At 43.5% G+C, this 15,831-nt stretch overlaps 1 protein-coding gene across 4 annotated transcripts in view; it reads right to left on the minus strand.

Annotated features, from left to right (window-relative positions):
- Positions 1-15,831, minus strand: part of znf423 (zinc finger protein 423) — a 356,073-nt gene that overhangs the window by 23,166 nt on the left and 317,076 nt on the right. For all 4 annotated transcript variants that reach the window (XM_055648398.1, XM_055648399.1, XM_055648397.1 and 1 more), the window contains one exon: positions 14,459-14,574. In XM_055648398.1, coding sequence (XP_055504373.1) covers positions 14,459-14,574 — 116 coding nt within the window. The remainder of the gene's footprint in view (positions 1-14,458; positions 14,575-15,831) is intronic.

A 15,831-nucleotide genomic window follows, 5' to 3' on the forward strand; every position in this document is an offset into this window, starting at 1 on the left:
TATTGTATACATATACGCACACACACATACATGCAGCACTTTTTAAAACTGTTAATGTTTAACAACTTAATTGTAAAATATCAAATGTTTTGTTTTAGTTAGCTTTTATTATTTTTATTTTCATTATAATCAATTTGTTAGTTCGTCACTTATTTAGTTTATATATATGTATATAAATAAACTAAAACAAAATTATGTGTGTGTGTGTATATATATATATATATATATACACACATACACACAAACACAAAAAGCTGGAGTAACTCAGCGGGACAGGCAGCATCTCTGGGGAGAAGGAATGGGTGACGTTTCGGATCGAGACCCTTTTCCAGACCCATTCCTTCTCTCCAGAGATGCCGCCTGTCCCACTGAGTAACTCCAGCATTTTGTGTCCATCTTTCATGTATATATATAAAAAAATATATATATAAAATAAATATGACTATATCATTGCTGAGTTTGCCATCAGATCAGAGACGTTGTGGCAAGCATTTATGTGCTGACAACACTCAATACTGTGCTGATACACACTATGAATTATGAATTATGCAATTTTTTGTGGGAATTGAAACCTCTTCCATTTCCTCTATCGATGCGGAAATGATCAGGTGGAAGTATATTAAAAGACAAATGTAATGTTTTGAGAAGGGGTCTTGCTATTTAACTGCCCAGGCATGTGGGACTTGAGCTGAATTAACGCAGAGTTAGGCAGCAAGATTATCGTGCTTCAGTCTCTTCCATTTCCATGAAAAGATAACTGGACAATGACCTTGAAGAAGGCTGCCCTGCAGATCACCAGTCTCTGTGGTATGAATTACTCCATCCCTGATGTTTACTGCTGTCAGCTATTTAGGGGATTTCTGACTTCCAGTAATGAGTCTCAGACCAGCAGTCAATCAAACTGAAGATCGCACAGACAGTAAATCGAGACGGGAAAAAAAACACAACTTTTGGTTTGGTTTAGTTTAGTGATACAGCGCGGAAACAGGCTCTTCGGCCCAACGAGTCCGTGCCGACCAGCGAGAAGAATGCAAGATGGTTAGTCTAGTTTAGAGAAACAGCGCGGAAACAGAGTCCGTGCCGACTAGCGATCCCCGCACACTAACACTATCCCACACACACTAGGGATAATTTACATTTAAACCAAGCCAATTAACCTACAAACCTGCACGTCTTTGGAGTGTGGGAGGAAACCGAAGATCTCGGAGAAAACCCATGTAGGTCACGGGGAGAACGTACAAACTCCGTACAGACAACGCGTGGTCAGGATCGAACCCGGGTCTCTGGCGCTGTACGGCAATAACTTTACCGTTGCGTCACCGTGCCGCCTGCTAACTTCAAACTAACTTTCTTTTAAAAGTATTTCACAGAAAACGAAAATAAATGAAATTCAGTTGAAATATCAAGGAAACTTTGTACTTTTTCTGAAAAAGAAATACAGATCTGGAATTTAGAAGTGTAGGAAGGAACTGCAGAAGCTGATTTACACCAAAGGTAGACACAAAAAGCTGGAGTAACTCAGTGGGTCAGACATCAACTCTGGAGCAAAGGAATAGGTGGCCTTTCGGGTCGAGATCCTTCTTCAGACAGAGTCAGGGGAGAGGGAAACAAGAGATATAGACACAGACACAACAAAAATGAATGAAAGATTTGCAAAAAAGGAACGATGATCAAGGTGGAGCCTACAATGGTCCATTGTTGGCTATGGGCTAGGTAATAACGAGTTATTATTTATAAACACAGTGCCGTCCATAATGTTTGGGACAAAGACCCCACATTTATTTATTTGCCTCTGTACTCCACAATTTGATATTTGTAATAGAAAAAAATTACATGTGGTTAAAGTGCACATTGTCAGATTTTAATAAAGGCCATTTTTATACATTTTGGTTTCACCATGTAGAAATTACAACAGTGTTTTATATATAGTCCCCCCATTTCAGAGCACCGTAATGTTTGGGACACAGCAACGTATTGTAAATGAAAGTAGTCATGTTTAGTATTTTGTTGCATATCCTTTGCATGCAATGACTGCTTGAAGTCTGCGATTCATGGATATCACCAGTTGCTGGGTGTCTTCTCTGGTGATGCTCTGCCAGGCCTGTATTGCAGCCGTCTTTAGCTTATGCTTGTTTTGGGGGCTAGTCCCCTTCAGTTTTCTCTTCAGCATATAAAAGGCATGCTCAATTGGGTTCAGATCGGGTGATTGACTTGGCCACTCAAGAAATGACAATGTTTTAGCTTTGAAAAACTCCTTTGTTGTTTTAGCAGTACGTTTGGGATCATCGTCTTGCTGTAGAATGAACTGCCGGCCAATGAGTTTTGAGGCATTTGTTTGAACTTGTGCAGATAGGATGTGTCTATACACTTCAGAATTAATTATGCTACTACCATCAGCAGTTGTATCATCAATGAAGGTAAGTGAGCCAGTACCTTCAGCAGCCATACATGCCCAGGCCATAACACCCCCACCACCGTGTTTCACAGACGAGGTGGTATGCTTTGGATCTTGGGCAGTTCCTTCTCTCCTCCATACTTAGCTCTTGCCATCACTCTGATACAAGTTAATCTTCATCTCATCTGTCCACAAGACCTTTTAAGTACTTCTTGGCAAACTGTAACCTGGCCATCCTATTTTTGCAGCTAACCAGTGGTTTGCATCTTGCAGTGTAGCCTCTGTATTTCTGTTCATGAAGTCTTCTGCAGACTGTGGTCATTGACAAATCCACACCTGACTCCTGAAGAGTGTTTCTGATCTGTCGGACAGGTGTTTGGGGATTTTTCTTTATTATAGAGAGAATTCTTCTGTCATCAGCTGTGGAGGTCTTCCTTGGCCTGCCAGTCCCTTTGCGATTAGTAAGCTCACCAGTGCTCTCTTTCTTCTTAATGATGTTCCAAACAGTTGATTTTGGTAAGCCTAAGGTTTGGCTGATGTCTGTAACAGTTTTATTTCTTGTTTGTCAGTCTCATAATGGCTTCTTTGACTTTCATTGGCACAACTTTGGTCCTCATGTTGATAAACAGCAATAAAAGTTTCCAAAGGTGATGGAAAGACTGGAGGAAAGACTAGGTGCTGAGAGCTCTCTTATACCTGCATTAAGGAGGCAATTAAACACACCTGAGCAATTACAAACACCTGTGAAGCCATGTGTCCCAAACATTATGGTGCCCTGAAATGGGGGGACTATGTATAAACACAGCTGTAATTTCTACATGGTGAAACCAAAATGTATAAAAATGGCCTTTATTAAAATCTGACAATGTGCACTTTAACCACGTGTGATTTTTTTTTCTATTACAAATCTCAAATTGTGGAGTACAGAGGCAAATAAATAAATGATGGGTCTTTGTCCCAAACATTATGGAGGGCACTGTGCTTATAAATAATAACTCGTTATTACCTAGCCCATAGCCAACAATGGACCATTGTGGGCTCCACCTTGATCATCGTTCCTTTTTTGCATATCTTTCATTCATTTTTTTTGTGTCTGTGTCTATATCTCTTGTTTCCCTCTCCCCTGACTCTGTCTGAAGAAGAATCTCGACCCGAAAGGCCACCTATTCCTTTGCTCCAGAGTTGATGTCTGACCCACTGAGTTACTCCAGCTTTTTGTGTCTATCTTTGGTGTAAACCAGCTTAAATAAATGATGGGTCTTTGTCCCAAACATTATGGAGGACACTATATTTGGCTGGGCAAAGTAGCAATTAACATGTTAGAGGTTTTTGACTATTTTTAATCGGACTACAATATTATATCTTTCACTAAATGTTGTACCGTTTATGTGTAGGAAAGAACTGCAGATGCTGGTTTAAACCGAAGATGGACACATAAAGCTGGAGTAACTGAGTGGGACAGACAGCATCTCTGGAGAGAAGGAATGGGTGACGTTTCGGGACGAGACCCTTCTTCAGTTGTACCCTTTCTATCTTGTACTAAATGCTGTCCCATTTGTCCTTTATCTGTGGACGGCTTGGTTACATTCATGTACAGTCTTTTCTTTGACTGGTTAGCACGCAAAAAAAACTTTGCACTGTACCTCGGTTCACGAGGCAATAAACTAAACTGAACTGATATTTTTAAAGCAGAGATTGACAGATTCTTAATTGGGTGTCAGGGGTTATGGGGAGAAGGCAGGAGAATGGGGTTGAGAGGGAAAGATAGATCAGCCATGATTGAAGGGTGGAGTAGAGTTGATGGGCCGAATGGCCTAATCATATATAACCATATAACCATATAACAATTACAGCACGGAAACAGGCCATCTCGGCCCTACAAGTCCATGCCGAACAACTTTTTCCCCTTAGTCCCACCTGCCTGCACTCGTACCATAACCCTCCATTCCCTTCTCATCCATATGCCTATCCAATTTATTTTTAAATTATACCAATGAACCTGCCTCCACCACTTCCACTGGGAGCTCATTCCACACCGCCACCATTCTCTGCGTAAAGAAGTTCCCCCTCATATTACCCCTAAACTTCTGTCCCTTAATTCTGAAGTCATGTCCTCTTGTTTGAATCTTCCCTATTCTCAAAGGGAAAAGCTTGTCCACATGAACTCGGTCTATCCCTCTCATCATTTTAAAGACCTCTATCAGGTCCCCCCTTAACCTTCTGCGCTCCAGAGAATAAAGACCTAACTTATTCAACCTATCTCTGTAACTTAGTTGTTGAAACCCAGGCAACATTCTAGTAAATCTAATAATCTAGTAAATCTAGTAATCCTGCCCCTATCACTTACGAACTATGTTGTGAGTGCAGTAATATGGATATTAAGAAAGATACTCCAAAGAATATACATTTATTTATTGTAATACTTCTGTGATGTGGGCAATTGAGCAAAATAAAACCCTGTGGTGAGAAATATTGAGACAAACAAAATGACTCAGGCCACGGAAGAACTTTGCATTGAACACATTAAAATAGAACAGAAAATAAATTATTACTAATTTTACTACAAGAAAAAAAATGATTTGGGCAACCAAAAGGCTCATTGTAAAGGTCTAATGAACAAGATATGTTAAGGAAGGACAATTATCGAAACACATGCCGAGAATATTTGACAAGTGTAAGGGCCCAATGTTCAAATGTTTGTTACTAAAACATGACTCACGTTGACCAGTATGTCTTTTAACAGGATAAAAGATACACAAAGTAAATAAATTATGAATGTGTGTAGCAATTGGAGCAGATGAGTTTTGGAGCATAGACAATGGGTAAAGAAAATGTCGATACCTTGCGCGGAAATTAACTTAATCTGCTCAACAATATTGAGAAACATTTTAACTGAAGTAATGATTCAATCTGTACATTTACTGCATTGGTATTTTTCTTAAAGAACCGAAAATGCTGAGAAACACTTGTGTTTCTGAGTTGCACCTAATTTGTGATGATGTATTGAGTGCATGCTTCAGTAATCATAACTGCAGCTGAGACCTATTATATTTAATGATCTAGACAATTTTTTTTCTGAAAACACCCAAGCATATATATCGTGATGAAGTGGAGAAGGCACTTCTGTTATTAAGAGTTAGAGAGGAAGGAAATGCAGAAAAATGTCAATTTTCCGACATATATCACACATAATGTGCGCTTGTGCTCACGCTGAAAATAATCAAAATAGACTCATCGTTCAACCTGGAAATTAATTTGTTCATGTGACAATATTGAACTTATTTTCTAAACGACATGAGGCGGCACGGTGGCGCAGCTGTGGAGTTGTGAAAAAGGGGTTCGGCCCGAAACGTTGCCTATTTCCTTCGCTACATAGATGCTGCTGCACCCGCTGAGTTTCCCCAGCACTTTTGTCTACCTTCGATTTTCCAGCATCTGCAGTTCCTTCTTAAACACTTGCGGCCTTACGTGCCAGAGACCCGGGTTCGATCCCGACTGAGGGCGCCGTCTGTATGGAGTTTGTATGTTCTCCCCGTGACCTGAGTGGCTTTTTCTCCGAGATCTTTCCTCCCACACTCCAAAGACGTGCAGGTTTCTAGTTTGATTGGCTTGGGTATGAATGTAAGTTGTCCCCCAGTGTGTGTAGGATAGCGATAGGGTGCAGGGATCACTGGTCGGCACGGGCTCGGTGGGCCGAAGGGCCTGTATCGCTAAACTAAACTAAGCGAGTCAGGCAGCATCTGTGGAGAACAGGGATTGGAGACGTTTTGAGGCAGGACCCTTCTTCAGAGTTTATGCAGGGGCGAGGGAGGGATGGGGAATATAGGGAGGGAATAACAGGGGCCGCACAGATCTCAGCCGACAACAGATTACCTCAGGTGAGGGAGGTTCCCTGAATTTCAAATTCATGTTCGAGTTCCATTTATTGTCACTTGCACCAATTGGTACCGTGTGAGATTTGAGTTACCACACAGCCATACGAATAAAAAAGAACACAATACACGATAGTTTAACATAAATATCCCCACACAGTGGAGTCAACGTTTCCTACTGTGAGGGAAGGGACCAAAGTTGAGTGATCTTCCTCTTTGTTCACCCGTGGTCGGCTTCTTTGAGCCCTCCGCAGTCGTCACTACGGCAACCAAGTCAGAGGAGTAAGGCGGAGATTGATAAAATTCTTGATTAGTACGGGTGTCGGGGGTTGTGAGGAGAAGGCAGGAGACTGGGATTGAGAGGGAGAGTAAGCTCAGCCGTGTTTGAATGGTGGCGTAGACTTGATGGGCCGAATGGCCAAATTCTGCTCCAACATCTTAGAAACATAGAAACATAGAAATTAGGTGCAGGAGTAGGCCATTCGACCCTTCGAGCCTGCACCGCCATTCAATATGATCATGGCTGATCATCCAACTCAGTATCCCGTACCTGCCTTCTCTCCATACCCTCTGATCCCTTTAGCCACAAGGGCCACATCTAACTCCCTCTTAAATATAGCCAATGAACTGGCCTCGACTACCCTCTGCGGCAGAGAGTTCCACAGATTCACCACTCTCTGTGTGAAAGAAGTTCTTCTCATCTCAAGAATCTCATCTTATGAACCACAGATGCGCCACTGTGCCAGCCTTAACACTCGTAGATAATTACACCCATCCCCCCCGCCCGTCTTCTCTGCAATCCCCATTGAAATCAGCAGTGTTTCAGATCCTGGGCCAGGTCTGGTCTAGATGGAGGTGCGAGAGATGGCTCCACCAGTGTAAATGCTGAAGCGCCTCAGCAAGATGGGACTCAGTAGCTGGGTGCATTGACAGTCCGGCAGCAGAGATTATTGAAACGCTCAGCACCAGCTCACGGTACGTTTAGGACTTGCTGCCACTCAAATAGGTGAATGTTGTTTGAAGCCACTGGTATCCCCCGGTGAAATCGAGGCCACGTTTACCAAATGCTTCATCTTATCACCGTGGTCGACTAAGACATCCCATAACACTGTACGGAGATTTCCACAACGTTCACTTGTCTAGAATGGCGCAGTGGCGCAGCGGGTAGAGTTGCTGCCTTACAGCGCCAGAGACCCAGGTTCGATCCTGACCAAGGGTGCTGTCTGTAAGCAGTTTGTACGGAAGTTCCCCCAGGGACCGCGTGGGTTTTCTCCGGTTGCCCCAGTTTCCTCCCACACTCCAAAGACACGCAGGTTTATACTTTAATTAACTTTAGGTCAAGATCGCAAACTGTCCCTAGTGTGTGTGTGTGTGTGGGAGAATGCTAGTGTGCGGGGATCGCTGGTCGGCGCGGACTCGATGTGCCGAAGGGCCTGTTTCCGCGCTGAATCTCTAAACTAAACTAAAGAGGTACACGTGACAATAAAGCATCGTCATCATCATTTTGTACATCTCAATCAATATTCAAAACAAATGTTTGTCTGAAATATATTAGTGCTTGTTTTCCTAAACACTAATGCCGCTTGCAGTGTGATGTGTTCACGCATGCATAGGATCCTCAGTAATCAGTGCATCAGCGAGCGGGAGGCTGGTGAACACAGAAGGGAAGAAAATCCTCATTGCACCGACTGTCCAGTCAACAATCAAAGTGTTTCATTGTCGTGAGTCCCAGATAGAACAATGACATTCTAACTTGCAGCAGCACAACACAATATGTAGACACAGTGCACTGTAGACAATATTATGAATGAGAAAAAAGTTCAATGTGTGTGTGTGTGTGTGTAAATATACACATACTCACATATACACACTCACACATATATATATACGTATATACATGTAGGAAGGAACTGCAGATGCATAATATTTTGTGTCGTTGCATTTTGTTCAGCTTTAAATCTAACTTTTTAAAACTCTGGTGTAGGAAGGAACTGCAGATGCTGGTTTACGACGAAGATCGACACAAAATGCTGGAGTAACACAGCGGGACAGGCGGCATCTCTGGAGAGAAGGAATGGGTGATGTTTCAGGTCGAGACCCTTCTTCAGTCTCAACCCCAAACATCGCCCATTGCTTCTCTCCAGAGATGCTGCCTGTCCCGCTGAGTTACTCCAGCATTTTGTGTCTATCTTCCATATACAGTCTGTTTATATATCTATATACATACATATACACACACGCACACATATATATAATATATATAGACATACTATGTATATACACACACACACATACGTACACATAAAAAACAGACAAACAATAATCGTGCAATAATGACAATAGCAATAACCAGAGCTTTAACTATTGCAAAGTTAAAGATAGCAGAGTCAGGGGAGAAGGCAGGAACGGGATATTCATTGGAGATGATCAGCCATGATCACATTGAATGGCGGTGCTGGTTCGAAGGGCCGAGTGGCCTACTCCTGCACCTATTGTCTATTGCCAGTGTCGGCGTATTAATCAACCCCTCGTTACGCAAGAACTGCATCACTGTTCAATTTAAAATGCCAGAACTTTGAGCTCGTAGTTCATTAAACACGCCTTGTCATTTGCTGATTGCCGTTACTCTTCAGCTAATTGAGTTGCAGCATCTAGAAACTGCAGCGCGCTGACAGACTCGAATGATTTGTGCACTCGAGTCATGATTGGCCTCAGCTTGTTCATTTGATGAGCGCTACACCGTTGCACGAGGGCAGAGAAGAAACTGGAATTAGCGCCATTAAGTTGTGTCAGTGTGGGGTACATTCAATCTGTGATTAAACGCCTAACTGAGGATGCAGGATATCTAAATGATGCTCGCTCTGCTCATTTTACAAATCAACAATGCTTCCGCGGAAGGTTCAATATGAAATGGGAAAAACTGCTGCATGCTGGAGTTTTGCTTTCAAATCTGATTTTCAAATTTTACATGGACTCAAAATAAATGGACCTCGGATTGCAACAAATCACTAATTGGGAGGAAAGATGTCCTCGTTAGTTGGAGGTTTAGTTTTGCTGCACATTGGAAAAATGTACCTGACATAAGTGGAGGGAAATTTATACTTTTCATAAGTTATAGAAGAATTGGGCCATTCAGCCCATCGAGTCTACTCCGCCATTCACTCCCGGCTGATCTACCTTTCCCTCTCAACCCCTTTCTCCTGCCTTCTCCCCATAACCCCTGACACCCGTACTAATCGACCACTTTATCATTGAGAGATACGAGGGACTGCAGCTTCCGTCGAACACAGAGTGCTGGAGTAACTCAGCGGGTCAGGCAGCATCTCTGGGTGATGCGTAAGGTGACGTTTTGGTTTGGACCCTTCTTCAGACAGCAGTTTGTATTAATCCAACACTTTGTGTTCTCTATGTTAATAATGAGAATGACTTGCAACGTGGAACAGCACAAGTGATGCTTTTGAAAAATAAAACTTAAATGGGAAATAGATTCGGACAAGACAGCGAATTACATCAAGCTCAACCACCCCAAGTTCAATCACACTGTTCAAAGTCAGAGGCCCGTTTAGCTTATATTTAGTTTAGAGATACAACACGCAAACAGGCCCTTCGGCCCACCGAGTCCGTGCTGACCAGCGATCCCTGCACATTAAGAGTAGGGACAATTTTACATTTATACCGAGCCAATTACCCTACAAACCTGCACGTCTTTGGAGTGTGGGAGGAAAACCGAAGATCTCGGAGAAAACCCACGCAGGCCACGGGGAGAACATACAAACTCCGTACAAACCGCACCCGTAGTCAGGATTGAACCCGGATGTCTGGTTTGTAAGTTAATTGGCCTGGTATAATTGTAAATGATCCCAAGTGTGTTTAGGATAGTGCTAGTGTGCTGGGATCGCTGGTCGGCGCGGACTCGGTGGGCCGAAGGGCCTGTTTCCGTGCTGGATCTCTAAACTAAACTAAATCACTAAACCAAACACAGGAGAAAAAAGGTAAACATCATCATTGTAAACAATAATCTTCATTGTAAATGTGTCCCCAATGTAATAGCTACAGTATAAGATTTATGCAGAGAATCATAATCCATCCATCAATGCCTTGTCTGTGAACTTGGGCCTCCCGCGCCTACAGTACCATAAAATGTCTTTACAATAGTTGGGAAAGATAAGAAGGCAGGAATTATTGGGCAACAATAATTAACTAGGTCGTTTAGTTTATGGTCACCTGTACTGAGGTACAGTGAGAAGTATTTTGTTGCATGCTATCCAGTCAGTGGAAAGACTACTTTCCATCGAGGGGATTTATCGCAGTCGCTGCCTCAAAAAGGCTGGCAGAATCATCAAAGACCCACACCATCCTGGCCACACACTCATCTCCCTGCTACCTTCATGTAGAAGGTACAGGAGCCTGAAGACTGCAACGTCCAGGTTCAGGAATAGCTACTTCCCCACAGCCATCAGGCTATTAAACCTGGCTCGGACAAAACTCTGATTATTAACAACCACTTTCTGTTATTTGCACTTTACCAGTTTATTTATTCATGTGTGTATATATTTATATCATGGTATATGGACACATTTATCTGTTTTGTAGTAAATGCCTACTATTTTCTGTGTGCTTAAGCAAAGCAAGAATTTCATTGTCCTATACAGGGACACATGACAATAAACTCACTTGAACTTGAACATGATTATAATTGAGCCGTTCACAGTGTACAATGTGATGAAAGGAGTAAGGTTTAGTCACAAATAAAGTCCGAGTAAAGATAGTCCGTGGGTCTCCAGTGAGGTAGATAGTAGCTCAGGACTGCTCTCATGTTGTGGTAGGATGGTTCAGTTGCCTGATAACAGCTGGGAAGAAACTATCCCTGAATCTGGAGTAAATCTGGAATAAATACAAAACACCCAATGCTTGATCAATGGTGTTTTATCATTAATGTCTTATTATTATTGTTTAGTGTTTTCTGTGTGATTTGTAACTGGCACTGTATGTCATGTTGCTACTTGTGGGCAGAGCACCAAGGCAAATTCCTTGTATGTGAATACTTTGGCCAATAAACTTACTTACTTACTTAGACAATAGGTGCAGGAGTTGGCCATCCAGCCCTTCGAGCCAGCACTGCGATTCAATGTGATCATGGCTGATCATCCCCAATCAGTACCCCATTCCTGCTTTTCCCCCATATCCCCTGACTCCACTATCTTTAAGAGCCCTATCTAGCTCTCTCTTGAAAGCATCCAGAGAACCTGCCTCCACCGCACCTCTGAGACGGAGAATTCCACACTCACCACTCTCTGTGTTCTGTAGTGTTCTATATTTTATGTTCTAGTCGAAGTGCATCAACTGAGCTTGTGCAGAGAACATTCTTTTTAAACAATGGAGGTGGACTGCTCTGAATAGAGCAAGCAAGGCAGCATAGCTAATCTTAGTACCAAAGATGAGTATACTGGAACTGATCCAGTTAGTAAAGCAATTGGGGTCACAGAAAATGTCTTCATTATACTGAGTCAACCTGAATCAATACAGACCACCATCTGATCATCACCACACGATACGCAGTGTAACCGGTCAAAATACACTGCCGAATCTTTCATTCAAAAATAGACACAAAATGCTGAAGTAACTCAGCGGGACAGGCAGCATCTCTGGAGAGAAGGAATGGGTGACGTTTCTGGTCGAGACCCTTCTTCAGACTGAGAGTCAGGGGAGCGTGAGACTAGAGGCATGAAGTGATACAGAATCAATCAGGGCCGGCAGCAACGAGCCAGGAAAGGTGGAGCCCACAATGGTCCGTTGTTGGCTGCGGACAAGGTGATGAGAATGTGATGTGAACAGTGAAACCGGCATGATGTCTGGGATGGAGGAGGGACGGCGAGAGAGAGAGAGGGAACGCAACTTGAAGACAGAGAAGTCAATGTTCGTACCGCTGGGGTGTAAGCTGCCCTAGCGAAATATGAGGTGCTGTTCCTCAAATTTGCGCTGGGCCTCACTCTGACAATGGAGGAGGCCCAGGACAGAAAGGTCAGTGGGGGAATGTCCGGTAACTGGGAGATGGCGTAGGCCAAGACGGACTGTGCGTGGGTGTTCAGCGATCGCTCAGTCTGCACTTAGTATCGCCGATATAAAGGAGTCCACACCAAAACCAATGGATACAGTAGATGAGGTTGGAGGAGGTGCAAGTGAACCTCTGCTTCACCTGAAAGGGCTGTCGGGATCTTTTAGTTTCTCTGGTATCGCGTCCCATCGCATCACTACCCAGGTCATTCGTCCTTATTTGTTTCCACTAAACCCAGGTCGATGACAAGACTTTAATCGCCAAACTTCCAACTCCACCATCTTTTTTTAAAGAGGAGAAATGCAAGAACTGCCGCATTTAAGAGACTTGATCAAAATGGACGAAGTCTACACAGATAGCGAGCGCGGAGATGTGAAGACACGGAGCCCTGAGTTTTAAAAGAAGATAAGACACAAAACGCTGGAGTAACTCCAGTCACGGTGGCGCAGCGGTAGAGTTACTGCCTTACAGCGAATGCAGCGCCGGAGACCCGGGTTCGATCCTGACTACGGGTGCTGTCTGTACGGAGTTTGTACGTTCTCCCCGTGACCTGCGTGGGTTTTCTCTGAGATCTTCGGTTTCCTCCCACACTCCACAGACGTTCAGGTTTGTGGGTTAATTGGCTTGGTAAATGTAAAATATTGTCCCTAGTGGGTGTAGGATGGTGTTAATGTGCGGGGGTCGCTGGTCTGCGCGGACCCTGGGGGCCGAAAGGGGCTGTTTCCGTGCTGTATCTCTAAACTAAACTCAGAGGGTCAGGCAGCATCTCTACAGAGAACGGATGGGTTTCAGTTTAGTTTAGCTTATTGTCACATGTTCCAAGGTGCAGTGAAAAGCTTTTGTTGCGCGCTAAACAGTGATGTTTGGGGTCGAGAGATATAGACGGTGATGTAGAGAGATAGAACTGGTACTAGTTTCACTGTTGCCCTGTTGAGTTTCACAGTCTGTATAACTCGTTATCACCTAGCCCACAGCCAACAATGGACCATTGTGGGCTCCACCTTTCCTTGTTCACCGTTACTTTTTGCATATCTTTCATTCATTTGTTCCATATTCTACATATTGCCGTCTATATCTCTCGAGTTTCCCTTTCCCCTGACTCTCAGTCTGAAGGTGGGTCTCGACCCGAAACGTCACCTATTCCTTCTCTCCAGAGATGCTGCCTGTCCTGCTGAGTTCCTCCACCTTTTATGTGTCTATCTCCGTCGTAAACCAGCATCTGCAGTTCCTTCCTACACCAGAGTTTTAAAAAGTTAGATTTAAAGCTGAACAAAATGCAACCACACAAAATATTAAACACTTCACAGTAAACAAGGGCAGCTACAAGCATTAAACAAACCAACAAGTCGTGATTTAACGCAACACAGAAGTCCCTAGAATCAGCCTTTTGCTGGCATTAAACATGAACAAGTAACTAAGTTCCTCTTATTAATTCAATAGTGATTTTTTCTTTCATTATCCGGTGTAAATAATCAAAAATAATTACACGGATCCACTAACAAGTCGTGATATTCTTTTTGACGCGATTTAGAAGTCCATGGAATCAGCCCTTTGCCGGCATTGAACAAGAACAAGTAACTAATTTACTTTTTTTTCCACACAGAGAGTTGTGAGTCTGTGGAATTCTCTGCCTCAGAGGGCAGTGGAGGCCGGTTCTCTGGATACTTTCAAGAGAGAGCTAGATAGGGCTCTTGAAGATAGCGGAGTCAGGAGATATGGGGAGATGGCAGGAACGGGGTACTGATTGGGGATGATCAGCCATGATCACATTGAATGGCGGTGCTGGCTCAAAGGGCTGAATGGCCTACTCCTGCACCTATGGTCTATTGTCTATTATTAATTCAACTGTGTTTTGTTTTTCATTATACAGACGCTCCCCGATATACGATGCTTCGATGTACAATATCTCGACTTGACGATGGTGCTCACATCCGCTCACGTGATCAAACTGTATCGAGTGCGTTTTCGACGCACGATATTTTCGATTGACGATGGCTTTTTATATCGGAGCGTAGCCCCATCGTAGGGCGAGGAGCAGCTGTTCATTTTCATTTTATTATTTTTTTAAAATCAAAAACAATGACGCGGACGAAACCGTGGAAACCCCCCCCCCCCGCGTATCTCTCTAGAACGTACCTGAAGTTCGGTCTGAAAGAAGAATTTCTGCGGACACTGCGAACAGTCGTAGATCTTATCCTCTTGCCCGTGGACTGCAAAGATGTGCTGCTGCAATTTGTTCGCCTGCACGAAGACTGGAAAGAATGGCAAGTGATCAGAGGTTGCATCTGCTGCAGAAAGTTGCTGCGGGTCCCACAGCTGAGAGTCTATTATTACCACACTGAGCCAAATCCCCCACAGACCTTGTGATATTTATCAATAAATCATTTTTTTTTTTGTGTTTCACAAAATTTAATTCGCTATGTAGACGATATTAATAATTGAACGTTCCAAGACAATAGTTTCACTTATTTATAACATCTTGTATACTGCCGCTCTCTTTAGTCTACCCAGGCAGGCATGTGCGCTGGTTCATTGCCCCACGCTATACATATAACAATTACAGCACGGAAACAGGCCACCTCGGTCCTTCTAGTCCGTGCCGAACATGGGCGCCACTTGGACGAGAACCTACTGCCTTTGTCCTTTTTGGTGTTGGAGGTCAGAGTCACACACTTGCCCACACCGACCAACTTGTCCCATCTACACTGCCTGCGTTTGGCCCATATCCCTCCAAACCTGTCCTATCCATGTACCTATCCATTTTCCAGCATCTGCAGTTCCTTCTTGAACACTATCCATGTACCTGTCTGTTTCTTAAACGTTGCAATAGTCCCTGCCTCAACTACCTCCTCCTCGACCTGAAACGTTACCTATTCCTTCGCTTCATAGATGCTGCCTCACCCGCTGAGTTTTTCCAGCATATTGAATCATCACTAACTGATTCCACATCAATTATAATAACTAAATGCTGCAACATATACGAGGCCAGTTTTTTTTTCAAAGTTCGGTAATTATGGGGATAATTGGAATTATATTTAAGAGGGAGTTAGATGTGGCCCTTGTGGCTAAAGGGATCAGGCAGGTACAGGATACTGAGTTGGATGATCAGCCATGATCATATTGAATGGTCTACTCCTGCACCTATTTTCTATGTTTCTATGATCATAGTTACGGAGACAAAGGCAGGAGAATGGAGTTGAGTGGGAAATAAGAATCTAGGACTAGAGGTCATAGCCATAGAGGTCATAGAAATTAAAGGGCTTCCCTTTAGGAAGGAGATGAGGAGGAATCGGTCTGAAGAAGGGTCTCGACCCGAAACTCAGCGGGTGAGGCAGCATCTAAGGAGCGAAGGAATAGGTGACGTTTCGGGTCTCGACCTGAAACGTTACCTATTCCTTTCCTCTATAGATGCTGCCTCACTTCACGAGACCCTTCTTCAGACTGTAAAAACTCAGTGGGTGAGGCAGCATCTATGGAGTGAAGGAATAGGTAACGTTTCGGGTCGAGAC

This window comes from Leucoraja erinacea, chromosome 17 (genome assembly GCF_028641065.1).
Source record: "Leucoraja erinacea ecotype New England chromosome 17, Leri_hhj_1, whole genome shotgun sequence".
In the NCBI taxonomy this organism is placed as follows: Eukaryota; Metazoa; Chordata; class Chondrichthyes; order Rajiformes; family Rajidae; genus Leucoraja; species Leucoraja erinaceus.